The 21,643-nt window shown below is 41.2% G+C and overlaps 1 protein-coding gene across 1 annotated transcript in view; it reads right to left on the minus strand.

The window, feature by feature from the left end:
* FNDC3B (fibronectin type III domain containing 3B) overlaps nucleotides 1-21,643 on the minus strand; it is a 489,123-nt gene that overhangs the window by 266,125 nt on the left and 201,355 nt on the right. Inside the window, exons 5-6 of the mRNA XM_077290528.1 lie at nucleotides 19,862-20,102; nucleotides 17,534-17,815 (exon numbers count right to left, since the gene is read on the minus strand). Coding sequence (XP_077146643.1) covers nucleotides 17,534-17,815; nucleotides 19,862-20,102 — 523 coding nt within the window. The remainder of the gene's footprint in view (nucleotides 1-17,533; nucleotides 17,816-19,861; nucleotides 20,103-21,643) is intronic.

Raw genomic sequence — 21,643 nt, forward strand, 5'->3', positions numbered from 1 at the left:
TCCTCATACAAAATGCATTCAAATTTATTGACAAATGTGTCTAATTCTATAAAATTGAGGACTATATTGAAGACAAACGGCCTCTTTCTATATTGTTGATTTGTTTGCTAATCTTGGTGGGGGAAAATTCAGAGCATCACAGACTTTTCGTGCTACAAAATTCAATGCTCTATTAAATGTCCAATCTAGGTAATTTCTCCTTCATAGTTTCCCATACATATGATCAAATTCCATTTGTAAACTTTCATCACAACTACATTTCTTCTTAACTCTGTAAATTCCCCACACAGGAGTTGATCTGATGGTGTCTATTGAATGACTACTGGTGGCATGAATCATTGTATTTCCATTGCACAGTTTAGAATGAGTTCTCACAATTATTGCCTGATTGTGCACACTTTGTCATTCCAAATCCAAAAATGAAATGTGTGTTGGATAATGATTATGAGTAAATTTTAAGCTATAATCATTTGAATCAAGATATCTCATGAAATCTGGTATGGCAGACATCACCACACCAACTTCAAACGGGCCTGAACATGTGCTGGCATGAGCAGGGGACCTTGCGTGCTCTGTAGGATTTTAATCCATGACAGTGTAGTGTGTTACTAATGGTAATGTTTGAGACTGTGGTCCCAGCTCTCTTCAGGTCATTGACCACATCCTCCCATTTTATTCTAGCATGATTGATTCCTGACCTTTCTTAGTAGCATCCTTACCTCACAAGCCATGATCATGCATGGAGCCCCAGACCAAGAAAGATTGACAGTCATCTTGTGTTTCTTCCATGTTCTTATAATTGTGCCAACAGTTTTTGCCTTCTGACTAAGATGCTTCCTATCCTGTAGCCCATCCCAGCCTTGGACAGATCTACAATTTTGTCCCTGGTGTCCTTGGACAGCTCTTTGGTCTTGGCCATGGTGGAGAGGTTGGAGTGTGATTGTGTGTCTTTTATTCAGGTAACAAGTTTCAAACAGGTACAATTAATACAAGTAATGAGTGCAGAGTACGAGGGCTTCTTAAAGAAAAACTAACAGGTCTGTGAGAGACAGAATTCTTGCTGGTTAGTAGATGATCAAATACTGTATTTTTCAGACTATAAGACGCATCAAACCATAAGACGCACCTAGGTTTTAGAGTAGGAAATTAGGAAAAAAATAATGTAAGCAAGAAATGTGGTAAATTCTGCACTTAATATCCTGGTATATATGGTCCCCTCATCCCCATCCTGAAACACATGGTCCCCTCATCCCTCCTGTGGTATGCATGGAACCCTCATCCCTATCCTGGTAGGAACGGTCCCCCTCATCCCCATTCTGGCAGGAATGATCACTCTCATCCGTATCCTAGTATGCATAGCCTCCTGTGACCCGCTGCTCAGCCGATGCCGCTCCCCCACCTACCCACCACACCCAGAGTAGATACATCCGGACTATAAGACGCATTCCCCATTTCCCCCCACATTTTTGAAGGAAAAAAGTGCGTCTTATACTCCAAAAAAAGGTACTTAATTCATGCAATAAAATGCAGTTTAATTATTTAAAAATGTTTTTTTTCTGGTTTTTATTCTTAGATTCTGTCTCTCACAGTTGCAGTGTACCTATGATAAAAATTACAGACCTCACCATTCTTTGTAGGTGGGAAAATGTATATATTGATGACCAATCAATAGTATAGTTCATGAATAGAAGACTGGCGGAGACCTGATGCCCAGCACCCCCATGATCAGCTTTTTCTTTTACAACCTCTGTCGACAACCGAAGCAGAACGCCTCAATTCCACACCCAGTGCAATAGCTGCTGCTGCTGACTACTGGAGATTAGACACTTGATTTCAACAGATCTGCAGTCCCCAGCAAACACTAAACAGCGGAGATCCTCTCTGAACATCCTTTACATCTGGCCACTGTTGGATGTCAAAACAGCTGATCAGTGGCTGATGGGGGTGCCTGTTGCTGGACTTCCATCCATATTATATTACTGACTTGTTCTATGGATCATTGAAAAAGTAATGGAAAACCCCTTTAAATACAGTAGGCAGACATGTGCATATCATATTCTCTAGGCAGCTTATGAATTTAGTCTTAGCCTTATTGTATCCATCTGGTTATTTAAGATCTTTGTCTCTAGACCATTGGCTGTAGGCTCTGGAGGAGGGTTTGCCATCAGCTCGCTCTGCTACAATACCAGAGGAAGATTTGTCTGCTTAGCTTCATGATAACCACAGGTGACTCCAATGTCAGATGTATTACCTTACACTATCATTTGAATGAGTTCTCCTGCTGACCGCACTCTGCATAAAAACATTTCTATGATGTCACTTCATTGAAATATTGGGGCCCTCGAGTGAAAGTAAAACGTCTGTGTTATGTCTGGCTGGACTGACAATAAAATATTAAAAAAATGTCAAAGCAAACAAGAATACTATAAAAATGATCTGGAAACTATTTATAATGATGGACTGCGGAGGCCAAGGTACACAAATGTCTTACTGGCTGCCGGCAGGAAAGAGGCAATTTCTACCAAATAAAATGCAACTACTATACCCTGGAGAATTTCAGGAGTCTAGATGAAATGATGACGATGTTATCAGTAGTAAATAAAATATTGTATTAAAATGGCGGAGACCGGTTTTCCCTTTTCCTACAAATTCTAGACTGCTTTCTGCTTTGAATACCAAGCATTCCATCTGCCCGCCAGCTGTGCTCCTTAATCCTCTCTAATAACTGAAGCTAGCACTGCACCCTGAGAATCCACAACTTTCAAAAACTTTGCTTCACACTCACTGCCAGAACTGATTTTTAGACATTGGTCTCATATGAAAAGTTGTGTAAACAGTTTTTACTGACAGGTGGTAAATTTCCAGTTAAAAATCTAACATGCTATGTAAAAATTTGTTTGCAGCTGCACTGTATTGGGACATCCACCCAGATTACCATACTGTAATTAAATGGTCATTGGGGGCCTAAGCTTTATAACAAAAATACGATACAGTAGAGCACGAACTAATATATTGCATGAAACTGGCTTCTCAAACTCCATAGTTTCCCTAATATACAGAAATTGACCCAGAGAATGCCAAGGATTGTGAGCGTAAGGCCCCTTTCACAAGTCCAATCTCAGTGTCCTATCCGCAATTTACACGGAGAGAAATTGTGGCCATTAGTTCATATTCTACTGTTCAGATTTCCATTATATTTTAAATGAACCAATAGTTGGGGGGGGGGTTGGAAATTTTGATCCGGTTTACAGATAATTCAAACCAGTAAGTCCATAGTAGGACCATCCATGTGGCATCTTTAAAAGTTCGTGTCACTATCCATTTTTGGATTCGCGGCAGCTCTAGTTCCACTATAATTTAAATGTAGCTTTTTTTCCTTTCAGGCCAGCAGGGGTTAATGTCCATTTTCCTTGCTGGCAGCTTGCTGCAGCTGCTAGGTCAGCTGATGTGGGTGGTGACCACTCCCACCATCCTTTAAAGGGAACCTGTCACCTGAATTTGGCAGGACCAGTTTTGGGTCATATGGGCGGGGTTTTCGGGTGTTTGATTCACCCTTTCCTTACCCGCTGGCTGCATGCTGGCCGCAATATTGGATTGAAGTTCATTCTCTGTCCTCCGGAGTACACGCCAGCGCAAGGCAATCTTGCGGCCAGCATGCAGCCAGCGGGTAAGGAAAGGGTGAATCAAACACCCGAAAACCCCGCCCATATGACCCAAAACTGGTCCTGCCAAATTCAGGTGACAGGTTCCCTTTAAATAGTCACCAGATGCATCAGCTAACTGTTGCCGATAGTTTGTCTGGAGATCAGCCGATGAGTGAGGAGCTCTCTGGTGTCAGCGTGTATCAGCTGCTTGATGTCCTGGTTCAGTATCCTCTGCTGAGTAGTTTGCAGCAGCAGCTTGGAAGCTACGTTTCCTTATTCCGTGTCTTTGCCTGTCTCGTGCTTGTCACTACCCCCTGTGTTTTCACCATCTGCAGTGGTGGGGCTAGCGTACTTACCGGCCAGTGAACTAGCCAGGGTATAGTGAGGTGACAGCTAGGGACGAGGTTCGTGATGGCGACGGGGGGGGGAGGATCCTTATAGGGCGTTAGGGGATCTTAGGGATAGACAGGCTAAATTAGGGGGTGCCCCATCCCTCGTTCCCTATTGTCAGGGCCTTCCTTCCCCTTTTTCCATTTTGTTCTCGTTCGTCGTGTCATCCATTGGACTTATCCGAGTAAGCTCGTGTCAGGATGACCGGGCAAAATAATATTTCCATTGGCTTTGTATGCTAAAAAAACAAGAAAAGAAAACTACACTCTCCCCCCCCCCCCCCCCTAGCACTTGCAAGCATCCAGCGAAGGCAGTTCTTGGTCAGCATTTACACCGGCAGGAAGTCATCACGGTGTACAGCAACAGCAGGACCGCTGGGACCTTTGATTAGCTGCCTTTTTCAGATGACGTAGGCAGCACATAATTACTGACAACAGGCGACTTCCTGCCGCTGTAAAAACAGACCACAGAACAGCCTGTGCTGGATCCTACCAGGTGCTAAGAGGGGGGTACATCTTACTTTTTCTTTTTTTTTGTTAAATATACTAAACCACTGATAAAGTCTTAATGTTTGCTCAGACGACCCCTTTAATGCTTAATGTGTAGGAGAAGCTTATATTTTTGTATTTTTTTTATTATTTTGTATTAATAAAAATTAAAGACACACGGATTATAAAATCTGACAGACTGTCTAAAAATTTATGAAAATCTGATTCCACGGACTGATGAAAAAAATGGTCCATATGCTTACAAAAAAAAGCTAGATCTGTGAAACTCTTCCTTAACGGTTTTATGTTACCTGCTTTACTTCATCCTATTTTTTTTCTTAACCTTTTATTTTAGTTAAAGAATACCTTTATCCGTCTGCATGATCTCAGCCAGGTATGTTAAACTCTGGAACGCTGCTGGTCTCCGGCCGCTCCCCTGGAGTCACAGTTATCCTCCTATAGGCGCGTATAGGGAGAGACCTGTCATCCACTGGCTGCGGGGGGATAGAGGCCGCCGGGGACCTGCCAGTCTGACTAGGTCCAGAGCGGCTTGGTCCCCAGCAGCTTTTAAATTATGTATTTCTCTAAACCGCTACAGAGTTTCAGTGTCAAACATACCTGGCTGGGGTCATGCAGACAGTGCCTGATACATGCCCCCTGGTTCTCTTTAAGGAGGTTGTCCAACCAAAAGGACCAGTATAGGTGGCATGTCAAAAATTAACATATGGCCAAAAATTAATTTTAAAAAAATCCCTGCTACCCTGCAAAATGGTTCCCTGAACCAAAGCCTACTATGCTGCAGTGGTAACATGCTTTTTACTTGACACGTAACCATCGCTATTAAGCAAAGACCAAGAGAGGACCAAAAAATTGCAGCTTTTATTGGGCTGTTGCACAATGTCCGAAATCCCATGCGTGGCAGATCCTGGTCGTTTTACTAGCCATGTTTGCCATTCTATAGCCACATGAACATTCTAGCAGATGGTGCACTAGTAGCATTGGACCTACAATCTTACCCTTCTGTTTTAGGAGTCATTTTAAATGTGATATTGTATAGTAACTCTGAAGATAAAGATCTGTGGTTTTGTTCCTTTTAGCCATTTTATGCCAAAATAGCATAGAAATTGTTATAACCAGATTGTGTAATGTTGGCCTCGTTCCAGGAGAACTAAAACTTTTTGTAGTTCTGCTCTGATTGGAAATGTAATTTCAGTGAACACAATTACGTTGACTATAATTGTAGCCATGGCACATTGCTCTTTGAAGCTGTAACCACTGGATTTCTAAACCGTGTCTGCTAAGCGCTTGGATATTACAAATTGTGCAGTACCTAGTGGTGTTCATGCTGTATCCCAGCCAAATAAAATGAATCATAACTATATGTCCTTAAAGCTATTGCACCCCTGTCCAAATTTTACTATGACTTGATTCAACACATCTGGCTATTGAATGCCTTTAACATTGCATCATTACTCAAGATAATATTCAAAGTTCGGGGTGTTGACAAACTTCTACAAAATTCTATGGAACTGGCTTTATCCCCAATTACGTACTGGCACAGAAACAATACAGCCGGCATTTATTCCTATGCCTAGATTTATTTTACTTTTACAATAAAAGACAATTTGCAGGAAATGATATTGCAATGGGAGGATGTACAACACTATCTACGCTTGGATTGCAGTTTCAGTTCTTGGGAACTAGCTTCCAAAACCACTGTTATATTATGCAACGTTAAAGGGCACCATAGAGGGAAAAAAAACTTGAATTCCGAAGTCTTTGTTTCGTACATATTGATATTCATGCTTGGCATAAAGATCTCTCGGGGGACACTAAACGTCTTCATACACATTAAGTTGACTCTTGACTCTCCCTTAGACAGAATATTGAAGTGATAGAAGGATTGAGAAGTTTAAACTTAAATGCCTGATTCATTTGTTCTTGTAGGAAAAAAGCCTCTGCCAGAAGATTTCTCCCTTTCCCCACATGCCTTCATATGTACAACAGAGTTAGGAGAAAAAGCAGATGGCGAGCAAGGAGTATGTGCACCTTTAGGTGCTTGTGTAAAGGTATACAGACCCAGGAAACAAAGAGAAGCTGAATAGAACAGCAGACAACAATATCTGGCAAAATGTTGGACACCATGATGGCAACCCAACAGACCTCAGTATAGTTAATAGGGCCCATCGGGAGCAGCAAGTGCCAAGTGATTGTGTTGGCACTGCTGCTTTTTATATTGTATTTCAGATTTGACATACAGGAAATTACCAAATGCAGATGTGAACACAGCCTAAAACTGGGGCTACTTATTGACATCATAGTAGAAATCATATCATCATGACTACGGACAGTCATATGACTGAAATGCATTGGTTTTTGCCTTGATGGAATATTCTTAATGCACCAGGAACCTTGTAAGATGTATAATTAAATTGGTTAAGTTTTATGTCCTAACAACTGCTTGCATTTGTTTGCTCTATTGACATCCTGCACTCAAAAATCGCTAGTGTTCTTCAAGAGTACCTCAAAAATCCCTAATGCTCTTCACCAGTACCTCAAAAATCCCTAATGTTTTTTTTACCAGTACCTCAAAAATCCCTAATGTTCTTCACTGCTACCTCAAAGATCCTTAATGTTCTTCACTAGTACCTCAAAAATCCCTAATGTTCTTCACTGGAACCTCAAAGATCCCTAAAGTTCTTCACCAGTACCTTAAAAATCCCTCAAAAATCCCTAACGTTCTTCACCCATCCACATCAGAGGTACAGTAGTTACATTTCTTCGGAGACAGCCTGAGCCCTGTGGACATCACTGTTAGGAGGACCAGTTGTCATGGGTGTCACAAGACCTGTGACACCCATGACAGTCATGGTACATGTGGTTGACATATAACTGGATTTAAGGGTCTGCTTTTGTCATCACAGCTATGAAAGACAATGAATTACAGAAGATAATTTTTCAACCTGACTAGAAATTATTTGCAATTCATTTTCTGCTAAAAAGTAGTTTTGTTTTTTTTTATTATTATTATTTTTTTTTAAGAAGAAAACCAAGACATTTAGAAATAGTTAATTTTATTTCAGCTGCCTTCACTAACAAAACAATCCATTTTACAAAAACAGTTTTTAAACATCTCTGGAATTATAATGGACTTGATTTAAGAATGGGCCAAAGAGCACATGATGGGTAAAGTTCCCACACGGCAGATAAGCTGTGGATTTTCCTTCTGGATTTGTGGCACTCACAGCATAATGCAGCAGCAGCAATGAGGATGAGATTTTACCAGCTCTTACCACAACTGCTGAAAACATGTGATGTGGGAACGGTTCTGTGCTGCAGGTATTATATCAACAGAACATCAATTCATGCTGCCGATTTTCAGTGCCTTGCCCTGCATAAAATCTGTGTCAAATCCAAAACAACATCCGTGACTGATCTACACGTGATACATGCAGCTTTTGTTGCAGTTTTTGTTTATTGCAGACGCAAAGCAAAATTTGTACAAGTTACCATATTCTTTAGGTTACATTATTAAAAAAAATACAACTACTGAAAATGAGGTCAACTGGTTACGAAGAATCACAATCAAATATTCATTACTTGGTGGAAAGCAGGAGATGACAACACTATGGGACATCCTGATCAATTGCATCGCTCAAACTCCAGAGTGGAGTAGGGCACCAAATCATGGTAGAAATCATATCACACAAATCTTAAAATTAGATTTCTCATATGAAAACTTCAATTCTCACAAAACCAACCAATCATTTAGGAGCATAAACTGCTTTTAACATACAGTAATACCACTTTGAAAAACAAGATTTAACCGAGACTACACTGAATGTTCCTAGGGAGGTGGAAGGCCGTAATGTTTACTTGTTTTTTCCTGCAGTCAGGTTTACCAGTTATGTATGGGGCTCCCGCGGCACCACCCTTGGCAGCTCAAGTGGCAAGATTAAAATAAGTCAAAACAAGTCTGCTGAGCATAGTTCAGTGATGTTAACTAACCCAAAGACTTCGAAGACTTCTCCGCATGTGTCTGCAAGAATCAATTTTTAACCATATTAACCTGATCTGATGACAGAAGATACTCAAAGGTTTTACATTTCTTGATCCTGCAGTAACTGAGCTGCGAAATGTACATTCTATGCATAATATCACCAGCGTGTTCACATCAGACACTCATAAGCCCCAGGTCTTTCCAGAATGTTAAATCCTGTCCCCCAGAAAATAACAGGAAAGAACATATCGCTTACAGTACTGCTGCAGATTGCTTGCCGCTAGTGAGATCTTCAACACATTTCGTAATTACACAGCAATTTACTATTAAATGAGCAACAGGTTCAATGGTGACATTGAGGGAAGGTTTGACATTCAAAGAAAGTCTATTCTGCAAGGCTACATTGTGTCTATTCAAGAGCAGCTCAACATGATGGACAAGGTCTGCTTTCATGGACAACAAACATCAATTTAGGTTCAGCAAATTAACAGTAATGGAGACATCTGGAGACCTTATGAAATACCCTATCAATATATAAAGTTGCTCCACAAGTTAATCAAAGATAAACTAATCCATCTCCAGGTAATCTATAAATTGTCACAACTGAGTTATAGAAATACTTAATATTCATCAGCAGAATATGCAACACGCCACATTATCACAAAAAAACACGTCCTTCAGTAAAAACCAATGGCAGTAAAACGACACATTAGATCAATGTGGGATAAACCCTTCATATTTGGGGTGATTGGGCCAACAGTTAATCAGTATTGGGGCATTCCACCCAAGTCTCCTCAGATGATAGTTGTTGGCGCAACTGGATTTCAACATGCTCGATTCTTTTGTTTTCAGGAAAGATAAACCACTGACAGAAGTGGATTTCATCATGTCCATTATTTCTTTTTTGTATTTTTCTCCTTTCTCAGGGAAAATAAGAGGCGCAAGACCAGCTTATTCCACTCTCCACTGGTCAAGCCAAGTCCGCTTATATATGCCGAGGTTAAGAGAAATTGCCAAACCTGCTGATTTTGGAGGAATCAAACATCTATTGTATCTACTGTGTACAAAGGTCCCTTGGATACCTCCTTATGGCAGATGATGGGAAAAGAAGATATGGGAATCTGGATTTCAACATGCCCAATCTTTTCTCAGTTGAGGCATATTGCTGCCAGAACTGACTGGCAGTTGCTCTCTTCTCTTCATGTGTATGAGAGCTGGGAATGGGAGGGGACAGAAGGTATAGCTGTTGTCAGAGTCTAATTGACCATGCCAGCCTTATACTAAGAACTGCTAATATAGGTGACATTTATGTGTGGAAATTTACAGAAAATGTGATAAAGGTGTGATCATTAAGGCAGACAGTTTTCCTTTTGAGTAGTTCCGTAGAAGAACTCTATCCTTGAAGAAACTCCTTCAAAAAACAGTGGATCACATACATCTTACTCAGTAAATGTAGATAACAGAATTTAGGTTTAGTGTCCCTTTAAAGAAAGTACTGTAAATGGAACTCTGTACAAGAAACATTTATTCCGTATTTTAGTGTAATAAGACCCTGGGTCATTGAAATAATTTATTGCTGCTAGTTGACAATACCGAATCTCTCTTGCACATGGAGAATGAAAGCCTTTATCCCGTGTGATGAAATTCCAGACCATATGAACAAAATACCCATCATAAATGAACAAAGGCATCTACTGTAACAAGTGCACAGGTGTGTGATCTTCAATGGCTCTGTGGTGCAGGGAACAAATCACTGTGCCCTCTAGAAAGAAATTACTGAGCAGCAAAGGTCTGGCACTTTTTCTGAGGTTACCCATCAAAGATCAACAACACAATTATATAGGAGGCAATTAAGGGCTTCTGCCATCTTATAAATACCGTAATACAGCACATGCTCCAAATCTACAATACACTCCACGGTAAAACCTGGTTTCATATGTCCGAGAAACAGTCCACAAGGAATGATTCTTTTCATAGCACATATCCATCTCTATGAACATGATGTAATATGGGGTGCATAGAAAAAAAAAAAAAAGACTTCTGTGCTGTCTAATGAAAACCATGTACTTTAATAAAACTGCCGCAGTTCAGTATACACTTAAAGGGGTTCTCCAGAAATGTAATAAAATGACCCTGAATTCAATTCAATCAGAAGCCAGTCCTAATCACTTGTCAGGAATGCAGTCTGAAACCTGTGTCTCAACTGACAGAGGAGCTGCATAGTAAGCACACCTGTGACAGAATTAAATCTCTTTGGCTGCCTGACTGTGCTTGGAGGCTGAGGTTGGAGAAAAAATTTTTTTTTTTGCTCACAGACATATATGTATATATGCGTGTCATTGAGATACAGGTCTTGGGAGCTGCGTTTGTTCACACTGAAGCCCGTCCTGACACACAAGTAGGATGGGCTGGTGTCAGAATTATGTGATGAGTGCCATTTTATTACATTCTTGAAGAACTCAATCCTCCCTCCTCAGAATTTACAGATGGCTCCTCCAAGGCTGTAAATGGTACCCTATCAGTGAACCAATTTACCTACACTATATGGACAAAAGCATTGGATGACTAACTTAGTCCTATTAAAGGGGATCTGTCAGCAGGATAAACACTCCGAAGCCATCTATTTGGTCATGCAGGCCATAAGAAGCTTAATAAAATTATACCGTTAGATCTGCAAACTGATGTCTTATCCCAGAGATTCACATTTTTCTTATATATAAATGACCACTTTAAAGGCTATGGGGAAGATGTTATCTGGAAGATAACTGTCTCCGGAGATTATTTTACATGAAAGGCGAGTTAACAGTGTGAGACAAGTAACTACACAAGAGGAGAAATTAACTTTGTCTTCTAGAAAACATTTTTTGCAGCTCTTGAGCACTGCTGTACTGCAACAATATTAAAACCTGTCTGCCTGTGAGATGGAAGCGGAGAAGAACCTGCAGACGTGTCAGATATAATCACACAGAGCTCTGCAGTGAGATCAGGAGAGCAGGGAGCGGCCATTACACATCACACTGGTAACTCAACATTCATGTAAAACAAGCTCTGGAGGCAGAGTAATCTTCCAAGCAGCGTCCTCCCCAGAGTCTGGAACGGGTCATTTACATAAAGTGATAAAAGATGATTTTTCAACAACAAGGTGGTATCTGATATGAGGCATACAGGGAGGACTTTTTTCAGCATTCTATAGCCTGTATCCCATATAGGTATATACTGTAGTTTAGATAGGTCAAATGTGGTGAGGTATTCTCTTTAAGGCAAGGGGTATAATATCCAGCTAGTAGCCATGCAGTCTGCCTTGGCAAATATTAGCGAAAGAGTGGGAGTGTGGTCCTGGAATAGGATGCCACCATTGTAACAAGTCAGTTCATGAAATTTCTTCCGTTGCTAAACATTCCACAATCAACTGTAAGTTTGGTATTATTCAAAAGTGGAAGCATTTAGGAACCACAGGAACTTAATAACAGCGTACTTGCGAATCCTCCACTGGCATTAACATTGATATAAAACTGTGAGCCTAGAGCTTCATGGCATGGGTTTCCATGGGTAAGCAGATATACCACCAAACACAGTGCAACCATTGGATAGAATAGTGTGAAGCATACTGCTGGACTGAAGCAGTGGAAACATGTTTTAGGAAGTGACAAATCTACTTACAGTAACTGACAAGTAGGCACTTGCCAACCCCATATCTGTCTGACTGTATATGTTGGTGTTGGAGGTGTAATGCTGTGGTAGTTTTTCAGGTGTTGTCATAGGCCCTTAGTTCCAGTGAAGCAAAATCTGCAGCACACCATGACCTTTTGGATAATTGTACGCTTCCCAATACAGACTGACAAGAGGAATGGTAACAACAAGTGGTCAACTGATTTAGCAAGGAATGGAGCAATACACAAATATAAAAAAAAAAAAGTTCTCCAGCATGTTTCCCTTTAGGTAATGCTCGTATTTAATAAAACATGGATGTAAGAGCTAAAAGTGAGAAAGTTGGAAAATGTGGATCCCAGGACCCAACATCTGATTTTTAAGAGATTTTTACTGAGCACAGTGCTACAAACAGTTCTTATAGGAGACTGAAAGACTTGCTATCAACTAGTTTTCCAAAAGGACTTGTTTCTTTCCTGTGTACACGACAAGCGTCCAATATTTTTAGTATAATTATTTCACTGTTAGACAGGAAAAGAAATAAAGACTTCCATGCGCATTTTTTCCAGGGCATGAATACCAGGTCAAAGAGTCCATTCCCTTCCTGTGCAGTCACATACACCCCAGCAAAGACAAAATTATAATCTTCCGAAATAATTTGTATTCTGGCAGCAGTCCATGTGTTAGCCAGTCCAAAGAACACAGGGAGCGTTGCCTGCCACAGGAACACTGTCTACTCTTAATTAAGTTGAGTCAAAAGGTAAAACTGCCAAATCCAAAATACATGATTCACTATTACTAAGCCAGCGTTCATTAGATTAAGTGAAGGACATTTTGATCTCTGATTGATAAAAGCCACCATACTTCACCCCGAATCATTTCTCTTATGAATAACAGGTTGTCACATCCACACTCATTTATAGAATCACAGGACGTGATGTCAGCATTGCTTGTCCACCTCTTAGTTCTACAACGGTAGGTTGTGTATATCCCCTATTCAAAGTATGGGGATGATTTACTGATCGCCGGGGTCCAACTGCTGGGACCACCACTAATCTCGATAAACACCACAGCTTCATTCATCCTACATGGGACTGCCTGCGATGGCTGAGTACAGTTCTCATGCAGGCACACAGACAGTGAATGAAGCGGCCGTACGCATACTTGACCTCCATTTATAAACAGAATTATAACCTGCTGCACAATGGAGTCTTTCATTTTCCTTTTCATATTTCACCTCTGGTCCTTTCAGACCAGGATCTACAGATCGATGATCTAGTGATCAAAGGGGAATCCAACAGTCAGACTCACCAGCAATATGTAAGAACTAGGTGATGACATATTCATCTGGTACAAATCTTTAAGGCCAGTTTTACAGAAGCGCATTTTAGCGCCCACACAACGGACTAATAACCCAAATTAACAAAATCGAACATTCCTATTGACTTCGAATTTTTATGAAATGCTATTTTGCTCTGCTTCCATTTGTTTCCCATTTGATTAACCCTTCACTTTTTGCACCAATCTCTCGGAGATTCTACAGGGCAACATCATAACTGGGCGTTTTTTGTTGCAATCAATAATCCTTACGACGACATAAGCAGTTAAGGTTTAAGGGGTCAATGCGTTCAGAAGTTCTGAGCGGCCTGTGTCGTGTACTCGGGCAGAGCCGCTGAGCTCACTTATTGGCTGTAGCACTGTTGATGTTATGTCAGCGCTGCAGATAATAAGACACTGAGAGCAACTGTGGAGAAACAACACTGGACCTGTTAAGGGTTACTAAAGAACAAAACAAAAAAGGGGAGAAGCCAGCACTGTTTATGGTCAGAACGCAATACATAAAGTGCATATGCACATATTAATTTGTAACTGTTTCAAAATGAGACATTTAGAAAACAATTGATCAATTCTTTGAGCTATAAAAAAAACGTAGAGTAGGACTGCACCATCATGAGAATGCCTTGGCGTGGCTCAAAGAATTGATCAATTGTTTGCTAAATGTCTCATTTTGAAATACAGTTACAAATTAATATGTGCATATGCACTTTATGTATTGCGTTCTGACCATAAGCAGCGCTGGCGTCTTCCCTTTTTTATTTTGACACTGGTTTGTGGCTGACCACCACTGTTGCCGTGCGCACTGGGTTATGCACGCCATTCTTTCTGTGTTCATTGTGAATGACCAAGGCTGCTGTACACACATACAGCAGCCCTGCCCTGTCCTAGGCTCTGTTTGATTGTGCACCTGTGTCTCACCCTTCATCTGTGGTGCTGGTTAGGCAGTGTGGAGGTCAGATCTGAAATGCCTATGTCTGGACCTGGTCCACCTTTATCTGCGCTTGCCCTTTCTGGCGCCATGAGAGTGATTCAGAAACGCTACAGGTACAGTTTGCATTTAATGTGGTCTTGTCTTTAATACATTTAGGAGGCCGTAATGGCACAGCGAATATAAAAAACAGAGTAGGACTGCCACATTTGAGAATGCTTTGGTGTGGCGGGGTGGCTCAAAGAATTGATCAATTGTTTGCTAAATGTCTCATTTTGAAATACAGTTAGAATTCAATATGGGCATGTGCACTTTATGTATTGCGTTCTGACCATAAGCAGCGCTGGCTTCTCCCCTTTTTATTATGTTACTAAAGAACAGTTTAATTTTATTTTTAATTTTTTTTTTTTATTTATTTTTTTTTAAATATGAGCCTGGGGACTGTGGTTTTCTGAAACCGTAAAACTCCTTTAATAAAAGTTCCTTTTTGTTAATGCCACATGTTGTTTAATACTACTTTATTTTTTAATTGTTTTAGATCCCCATGTATCAAGTTTAAAAGAATTCCATCGTTTTGTATGCACATTCTCATTGTGGGCTCTATTCCTTTCACCGGGTGGAGAAGAATCTTTACTCACAAGAAACAACATGTATGTGCAGATATGTACACTTGGCGAGTAGAGATCAATGAAAGAATATTTAGAAAAGTGGAGATCAAACACAAGAATGTTAGTATAGAAACTGCTTTTAAAAGCAAATCTCATTCATTTGCATTAAGTGCCACATCATCTCCAAAATACTGCACTTGTCTTATACATAGCAAGGTGTACGTGGAAAGAAATGGAGTTAAGGCGTTAAAATCGTAGCATATCTAATTACAAAGAAAAAAAGGTGCCCGACTTTAAACCTGGCCATACAGTACTTATTAGTCCAAAAATCTGCAGATTACAGACCATCTAATCTCTATAGGACTCCCAAACCCTGACAACGCAGCACTGGGTCAGTATAAAATCACACAGGTTGGAGTACTTGTATTGAGTTCTGACTTTTCACCAACATGAATCTTTCTGGAATGTTTTATGCTTAAATACAAAATGCTCAATATTCATGAACATAAACCAAGCCATAGACGCATCACTACTATATACAGCCATAAAAGTATGCTGCACGAGGAGGCTGAGGTCAGAGACCTGGGCGGACAGTCAATTTCCTCTTAACTCACCACCCAACCATGTCTTTATGGACCTTCCTTTGCCCCCTGGGGCACAGACATGCTAGAAAGCAAAAAGTTCTTCCCAACACGGTTGCCAGAAATCTGGAGATTGTCCAAAATGTATTGTTATGATTCAGCATTAAAGAGAATCTGTCAGCAGGATTTTACTATGTTACACGAGCGCTGCATGATGTAGGGGCAGAGACCCTGATTTCAGTGATGTATCACTCACTTACTGGGTTGCTTGGTGTCATTTTGATAGCATCAGAGCTGAGCAGAGCTGTTTATAACCCCACCCACACCCCTGATTGGCAGCTTCCTGTGTACACTATCAGCAAGCTGCCAATCAGTGGTAGGGGCGGGTTACACAGATTATAATGTTTGACCGGTCTGCATGTGACACTTCATCTGGCAGTGATTATCTCCTGCTCATAAAACACTGATTATATTGAAGCTACAGCAAGCTGCAGAGCAAGTTACACATCCCTGGTATCTGGTTCTCCGCTCAGATTAAATAGCAAAAATTGCAGACAGATTCCCTGTAAGATTTCCCATCAATGGAAACAAGGGGCCTAAACCAATTCCTGAAAAACAACCCGAAGGCATTATCCCACCGACACTAAAACTTTAAAGTCGGCGCAATGCAGTAAGACCTGGCATTCACCAAACCCAAACTCAAACTAGTCCATCAGACTGCCAGATAGAAAAGTGTGATTCATCACTCTACAGAACATGTTTTCTCTGCTTCCGATGCGGCTGCTTTACACCACTCCATCCGATGTCTGGCATTGTGCTTGGTGATGTAAGGCTTGCATGCAGCTAGGAATGGAAATACAAGCTACCTGTGCACAATTTTTGTGCCAATGTTATCAAAGTGTTGGCAGCTTTTATGCACTATGTGTCTCAGCACTTGAGAACCCCATTTTGTAATGTTAAGTGATCTTAGCCAAGTTGCTGTGGTTCCTATAGGCTTCCACTTTTCAATAATACCACTCAGTTTAATGTGGAATATTCTGAGGGAGGAAATTTCATGAACTGCCTAATTAAATCCGTGGCATCCTGTTACAGGACCACGCTGTAATTCAGTGATTCCCTGGAGGTTTGATTGCTCAGTTCATAATATAAGTACTAACATTTGGAAATGTTAGTGTCCTTTGGTATAGACCTGCACTAGCAATTCTGAAATATTTCCTATGCTCTGCCTTCCATCAGTGCACAGCACTGGTCAGGTAAGGCTTCTTTCACACTTCCGTCGGTACGGGTCCGTCGCAAAGCGTCGGCGCGACGTACCGACGGACGTTGTGATAATTCGGCACAACGTGGGCAGCAGATGCAGTTTTTCAACGATACAAGTGTGAAAGTAGCCTAACGGATAGGTTACAGCAGTAGGAAGCACTGCAAGGAAAACAAGGGCCGCAGGTATGTATGGCTTCTTAGAGGACACTGCAGTAACGGCCTCAGTAATGGCACAAGCCAGAGCGCAATCTCATAGCAAAAAATGCAACAGAAAAGTAAATCATAGATTATTGAGAGAATGCAGAATATAGAAAAAAAATCACTTCCTGGCATTTAATATACTGTTGGAAACTTTCATTTCCCGAACAGCATGACATATCCTACACTGGGGTGTAAGCAGCTGACAATACGGTCAGTCATTACCGAAGAGAGAGAAAAGGATTTGCTAAAAAATAATAATAATAATAATTCTTATTAAAACTAAAGCATTAGAACAGAAAATGTCTGCATAGTTGGGATCCTTCGTATGCAGTGTGGATACAGACACAAGCCCATTTCCTGTGACTTATATGGCTCCGCTATGACACATGAATCATACACATGCTGCTCGGATCCCAGTGGAAATACATACAGGAAACACATACATACCTTGCGTGTCATGCTCATTTGACTTTGGACTGCTCCGCGCCCTGCGTTCGTTTTTTTTAAGCCCTGCGACACTGCCCATTCCTCCACAGCCGGCTCCATTGTGCGCCTTGCCATTTCCATTATATATAGTCGTACAGTTTCCCGAATGGCTCTTGTATAATGTGGATGGAGGACTGTTCAATCGGTTTTGTCTATCAATCTGTTTGAGCTTTTTGTGTTGAGGCTTGCAATACTGGTCTTCTCGAGTGATGTAACTGGACATCCCAAACAGTGGTATAATTTCTGAACACAGAGAAACAGGGACTGCTGTAAGATATTTATCACTTTACGTGCCATCACTTGTGCAACAATATGAGTTAAGGTCACTTAAACCACAGCTAGGCTTAGGGATCATTTGTGATCTTTCATTTCAATTGCCTCAATATGAAACTCCTGGAGAACCCCTTTAATATTTTCAGGAAAGGAACAAGGCAAAAGGCAGAAGGACACAATATAAACAATTCAATTCCAACTTTTGGCAGTACAATTAGAGGGGCTGTCCACTACTCGTACAACCCCTTCTCAATTGCTATAGTGCCCTGCGTAAAATACTATACTCACTTCCGGAGTCACCACCATTCCAGCAAGGTCGGCGTCTCGTCTGCTAAAACTTGAAAACGGACACCAGGAATAATTGAGACCTACTGCTGCTCTTAACTAGAGTTGAGCAAAGTTTTCAGAATACGGTTCTGATTATGATCGGTGACAAATATTGTTTTTGCAATATTTGTCGAACACAGCCAAATGTCATTGGAGTCAATGGGAGTAGAAATGACCGAATATGTTTGGAAGCGATCATCAAACACAAACTCGGCATGAATGGGGTACCAATATGGCACGAATATGGAAAATTCAGATTCCGAACATATTCGCTCAACTCTACTCTTACCTTTTCCGAATGTCAGTTACATCTGAGGGAAGTGAGAGTGGAGCGGCCACTAATTGACTTTTGGGCTCGCGTGACATAACGTCACTCAAGCCCTGGGAGATGAGGCGCCGACGTCGCTAGAACGGCGTCTGCACCAGAGCCAAGTATAAGCTATTGTTATTATATATAAGGAAAAATAGTAATTGAGAAAGGATTGTCCATGTAGTGGATAACCCATTTAAGATAACTTCTGATTATCGAAAGCTGGTTAAATTAGTTTGTGTTTAAAATAGTTGTCATGGGTTTTTGTGTTTTTTAACATAATTAGACTAGTCGTTTTTATTTTCTAGGCCAAAAACACTGATGGTCTATCCTGCAAATCATTTAAATGAATGACCAGTGTTGCTATCAGGAGCGGCACAGCCTTTTAATGTTTATTCATTCACAGCAGCTTACAATTACTTTTAGGGATGTAGTTTTGCTTAAAGCAAAATTTTCTTTAAAGCACCACTCCAGCAATTTTTTTTTATTTCAGTAGTAGACGTAGTGGTGCCGCTAAGTACCCTGACCCTAGTATTCTACTCACCAGTCGCTATCTTTACCTATAACTGGTGCTGTTCTAGTCCCGATTAGTCATCTTGTGACCACAATTTCTGACTGATTGGAGGTCAGAAGTAATGGTCAGAAGCTCCCAATGTAAGTCTATAGGAGCCTCATTCTGGCTTTCATAGACTTACACTGAGTAGTGACCTCCGGCACGCCCAGCAAACACTGGAGAGATCCAGCAGGTCACAAACTGCTGGAGACTGCCTGGAGCGGCACCGATAAAAGATGAAGATGATGGCTGATAAGTATGAGACTAGGGTCAGAAAATTTAGATTAGTAGCACCACTCCAGTGGTAAAATAAAAAATATGCTAGGTTGGTGCTTTAAAAGTAATATGAACAAAAAAAAAAACATTTAAAGTAGTGGAACATATACTACACAACATCATCAATTACATAAAATCACGAAGAGTGTTACGTCAATGAGTGTAAGCAAATAAAACGATAAAAAAAATTTGACCTTAAACATAGTATTAATGTCATAATTACTGCTCAAAAGTATACAAGAACATGCACACATATACAGCTCTGGCAAAAATTAAGAGACCACTGCAAAAAGTCCAGTTTGTCTGATTTTTCTCTTTATAGGTATATTTTTGGTAAAATGTAAATTGTTCTTTTATTCTATAAACTACTGACAACATGTCTCCGACAATGAAAAATGGGCAAAATAACAAAAAATGCATTGCTTGTGGACCTCAAATAATGCAAAAAACACAAGTTTATAATCATTTAGAAACAACAATAGTAATGTTTTACCTAAGGAAGAGGTCAGTATAAGTACATATAAGTAAGACGGAGCATCCCATACTGTACCTTGTTCTCCATATATTGTGGGTGGGAGATGATGTGGGAAGAACTGTGGTGGTATTTCTCCAGGCCCGGTCACTGGCGGGTAAAACGGGGTGTGAGAATTGTGTAAGAAATGTGGATGATGTGCAAGGTACGGCGGTAAATGGTGAGTTGGGGAAATGGCGGATGGATAACTGGGAGGGTAACAATCTGGAGACTGTGGAGTCACAACTACACGCCGAACTCCTGTGCTGTCTTCTATCACCTGAAAAAGAAAAAATATATAAAGTATTATGGCAAGTAAACAAAGGAGACAATGGAGTCAAAATGCTGATAGATTTCCACAGAATACACCCTGTGTGTAATCCTTGCTTTGCTAAGGTTCTAGGACGGTACATAGAATACAACAATTTAATTCAAGCTCTACGTTGGCAAAAAAGTGTACAACTTACATTTTATTCCACTGTGAAAAGAAAAACAATTATTGTAGAGGAGGCCTGTGCATGGGCCTGCCAAAGTCTCTGCTGCGGGCTGCACCAAACTAGACAGCGGCCCGCTCCTGCAGCTAGTAGCAGTCCGTGCGGGAGCAAGCAATATCGGCTCTGACCGTGCGCACGGCTGCACCGACACACGACATAACCCACCCGGCTTAGTGCACCCTGCAGCACAGACTTCAGGCAGTCCGAGCGATTTAGAAAAAGGATATACTCCTGCGTCCTGCACTGCAAGTGGAGATACATTTTCACTCAGTAATTTATCAATATAGGGCACATGCAGAATTGGGCATGGATTACAAGCCACATACAGGTGACAGGGACAGAAAATGTTCTGCGACTAATCGGCCACATGGAAATATACTTTTCTTGGCTGCTATGAGTAATATGGCCACTTTTCTAGTTTTCACTCAGAAAACAATACCCATTACTAATAATACATATTATTATCAATAAATAGAATTTATATTATCAATTTATAGAATTAACAAAATGTAGCAACAAATAGCAAACAAGGAAATATATAAATATATAATTCTGCTAGCCATATTTTTATTTGCAGGGAGCAAAAAAAGGGGGGAGGGACTATTGGAAGATAATAAATTCGGGGCGGACATATCGCCTGTGCAGGTGCACTGGGGCCCGGAGGTGGAGTGGTGCCGCCGACACCAGCAACTATTTCAGCTTGATGTGATTCAGAGGACGCACATTCAGCTGAAATGTACTGCGGAGCGGGGAACCTGCAGGCTCCTGTGCTGCAATAGACGATGTCAGCCAATCAGAAGCTGGCAGCTGACACTGGCACATGGCAGTGACATCATGAACCATGACGAGGACACCAAAGTCAGCTGCCAGCTGGCTGGAAAAGGGGACAGTGCGGCGTGGAAGGGGAGTATGCTTTCATTTTTTTATTTGTATGTATTACGAAACAGACCACATTATAGCAGGATAAGGCACATATATACCAGGAAGGGGACCAGGTAGAGACACAATAAGCCTGGAAGGGGACCGGGACGAGGGCCAGGAAGGGGGCCGGGACATGGCACATTAAGCCAGGAAGTGGACAGGGACATGGCACATTATGCCAGGAAGTGGACCGGGACATGGCACATTATGCCAGGAAGGGGACCGGGACATGGCGCATTATGCCAGGAAGGGGACCGGGACGGGGCACATTATGCCAGGAAGGGGACCGGGACGGGGCACATTATGCCAGGAAGTGGACCGGGACATGGCACATTATGCCAGGAAGTGGACCGGGACATGGCACATTATGCCAGGAAGGGGACCGGGACGGGGCAAATTATGCCAG

The sequence above is a fragment of the Ranitomeya variabilis genome, chromosome 2, assembly GCF_051348905.1.
Source record: "Ranitomeya variabilis isolate aRanVar5 chromosome 2, aRanVar5.hap1, whole genome shotgun sequence".
Lineage (NCBI taxonomy): Eukaryota > Metazoa > Chordata > Amphibia > Anura > Dendrobatidae > Ranitomeya > Ranitomeya variabilis.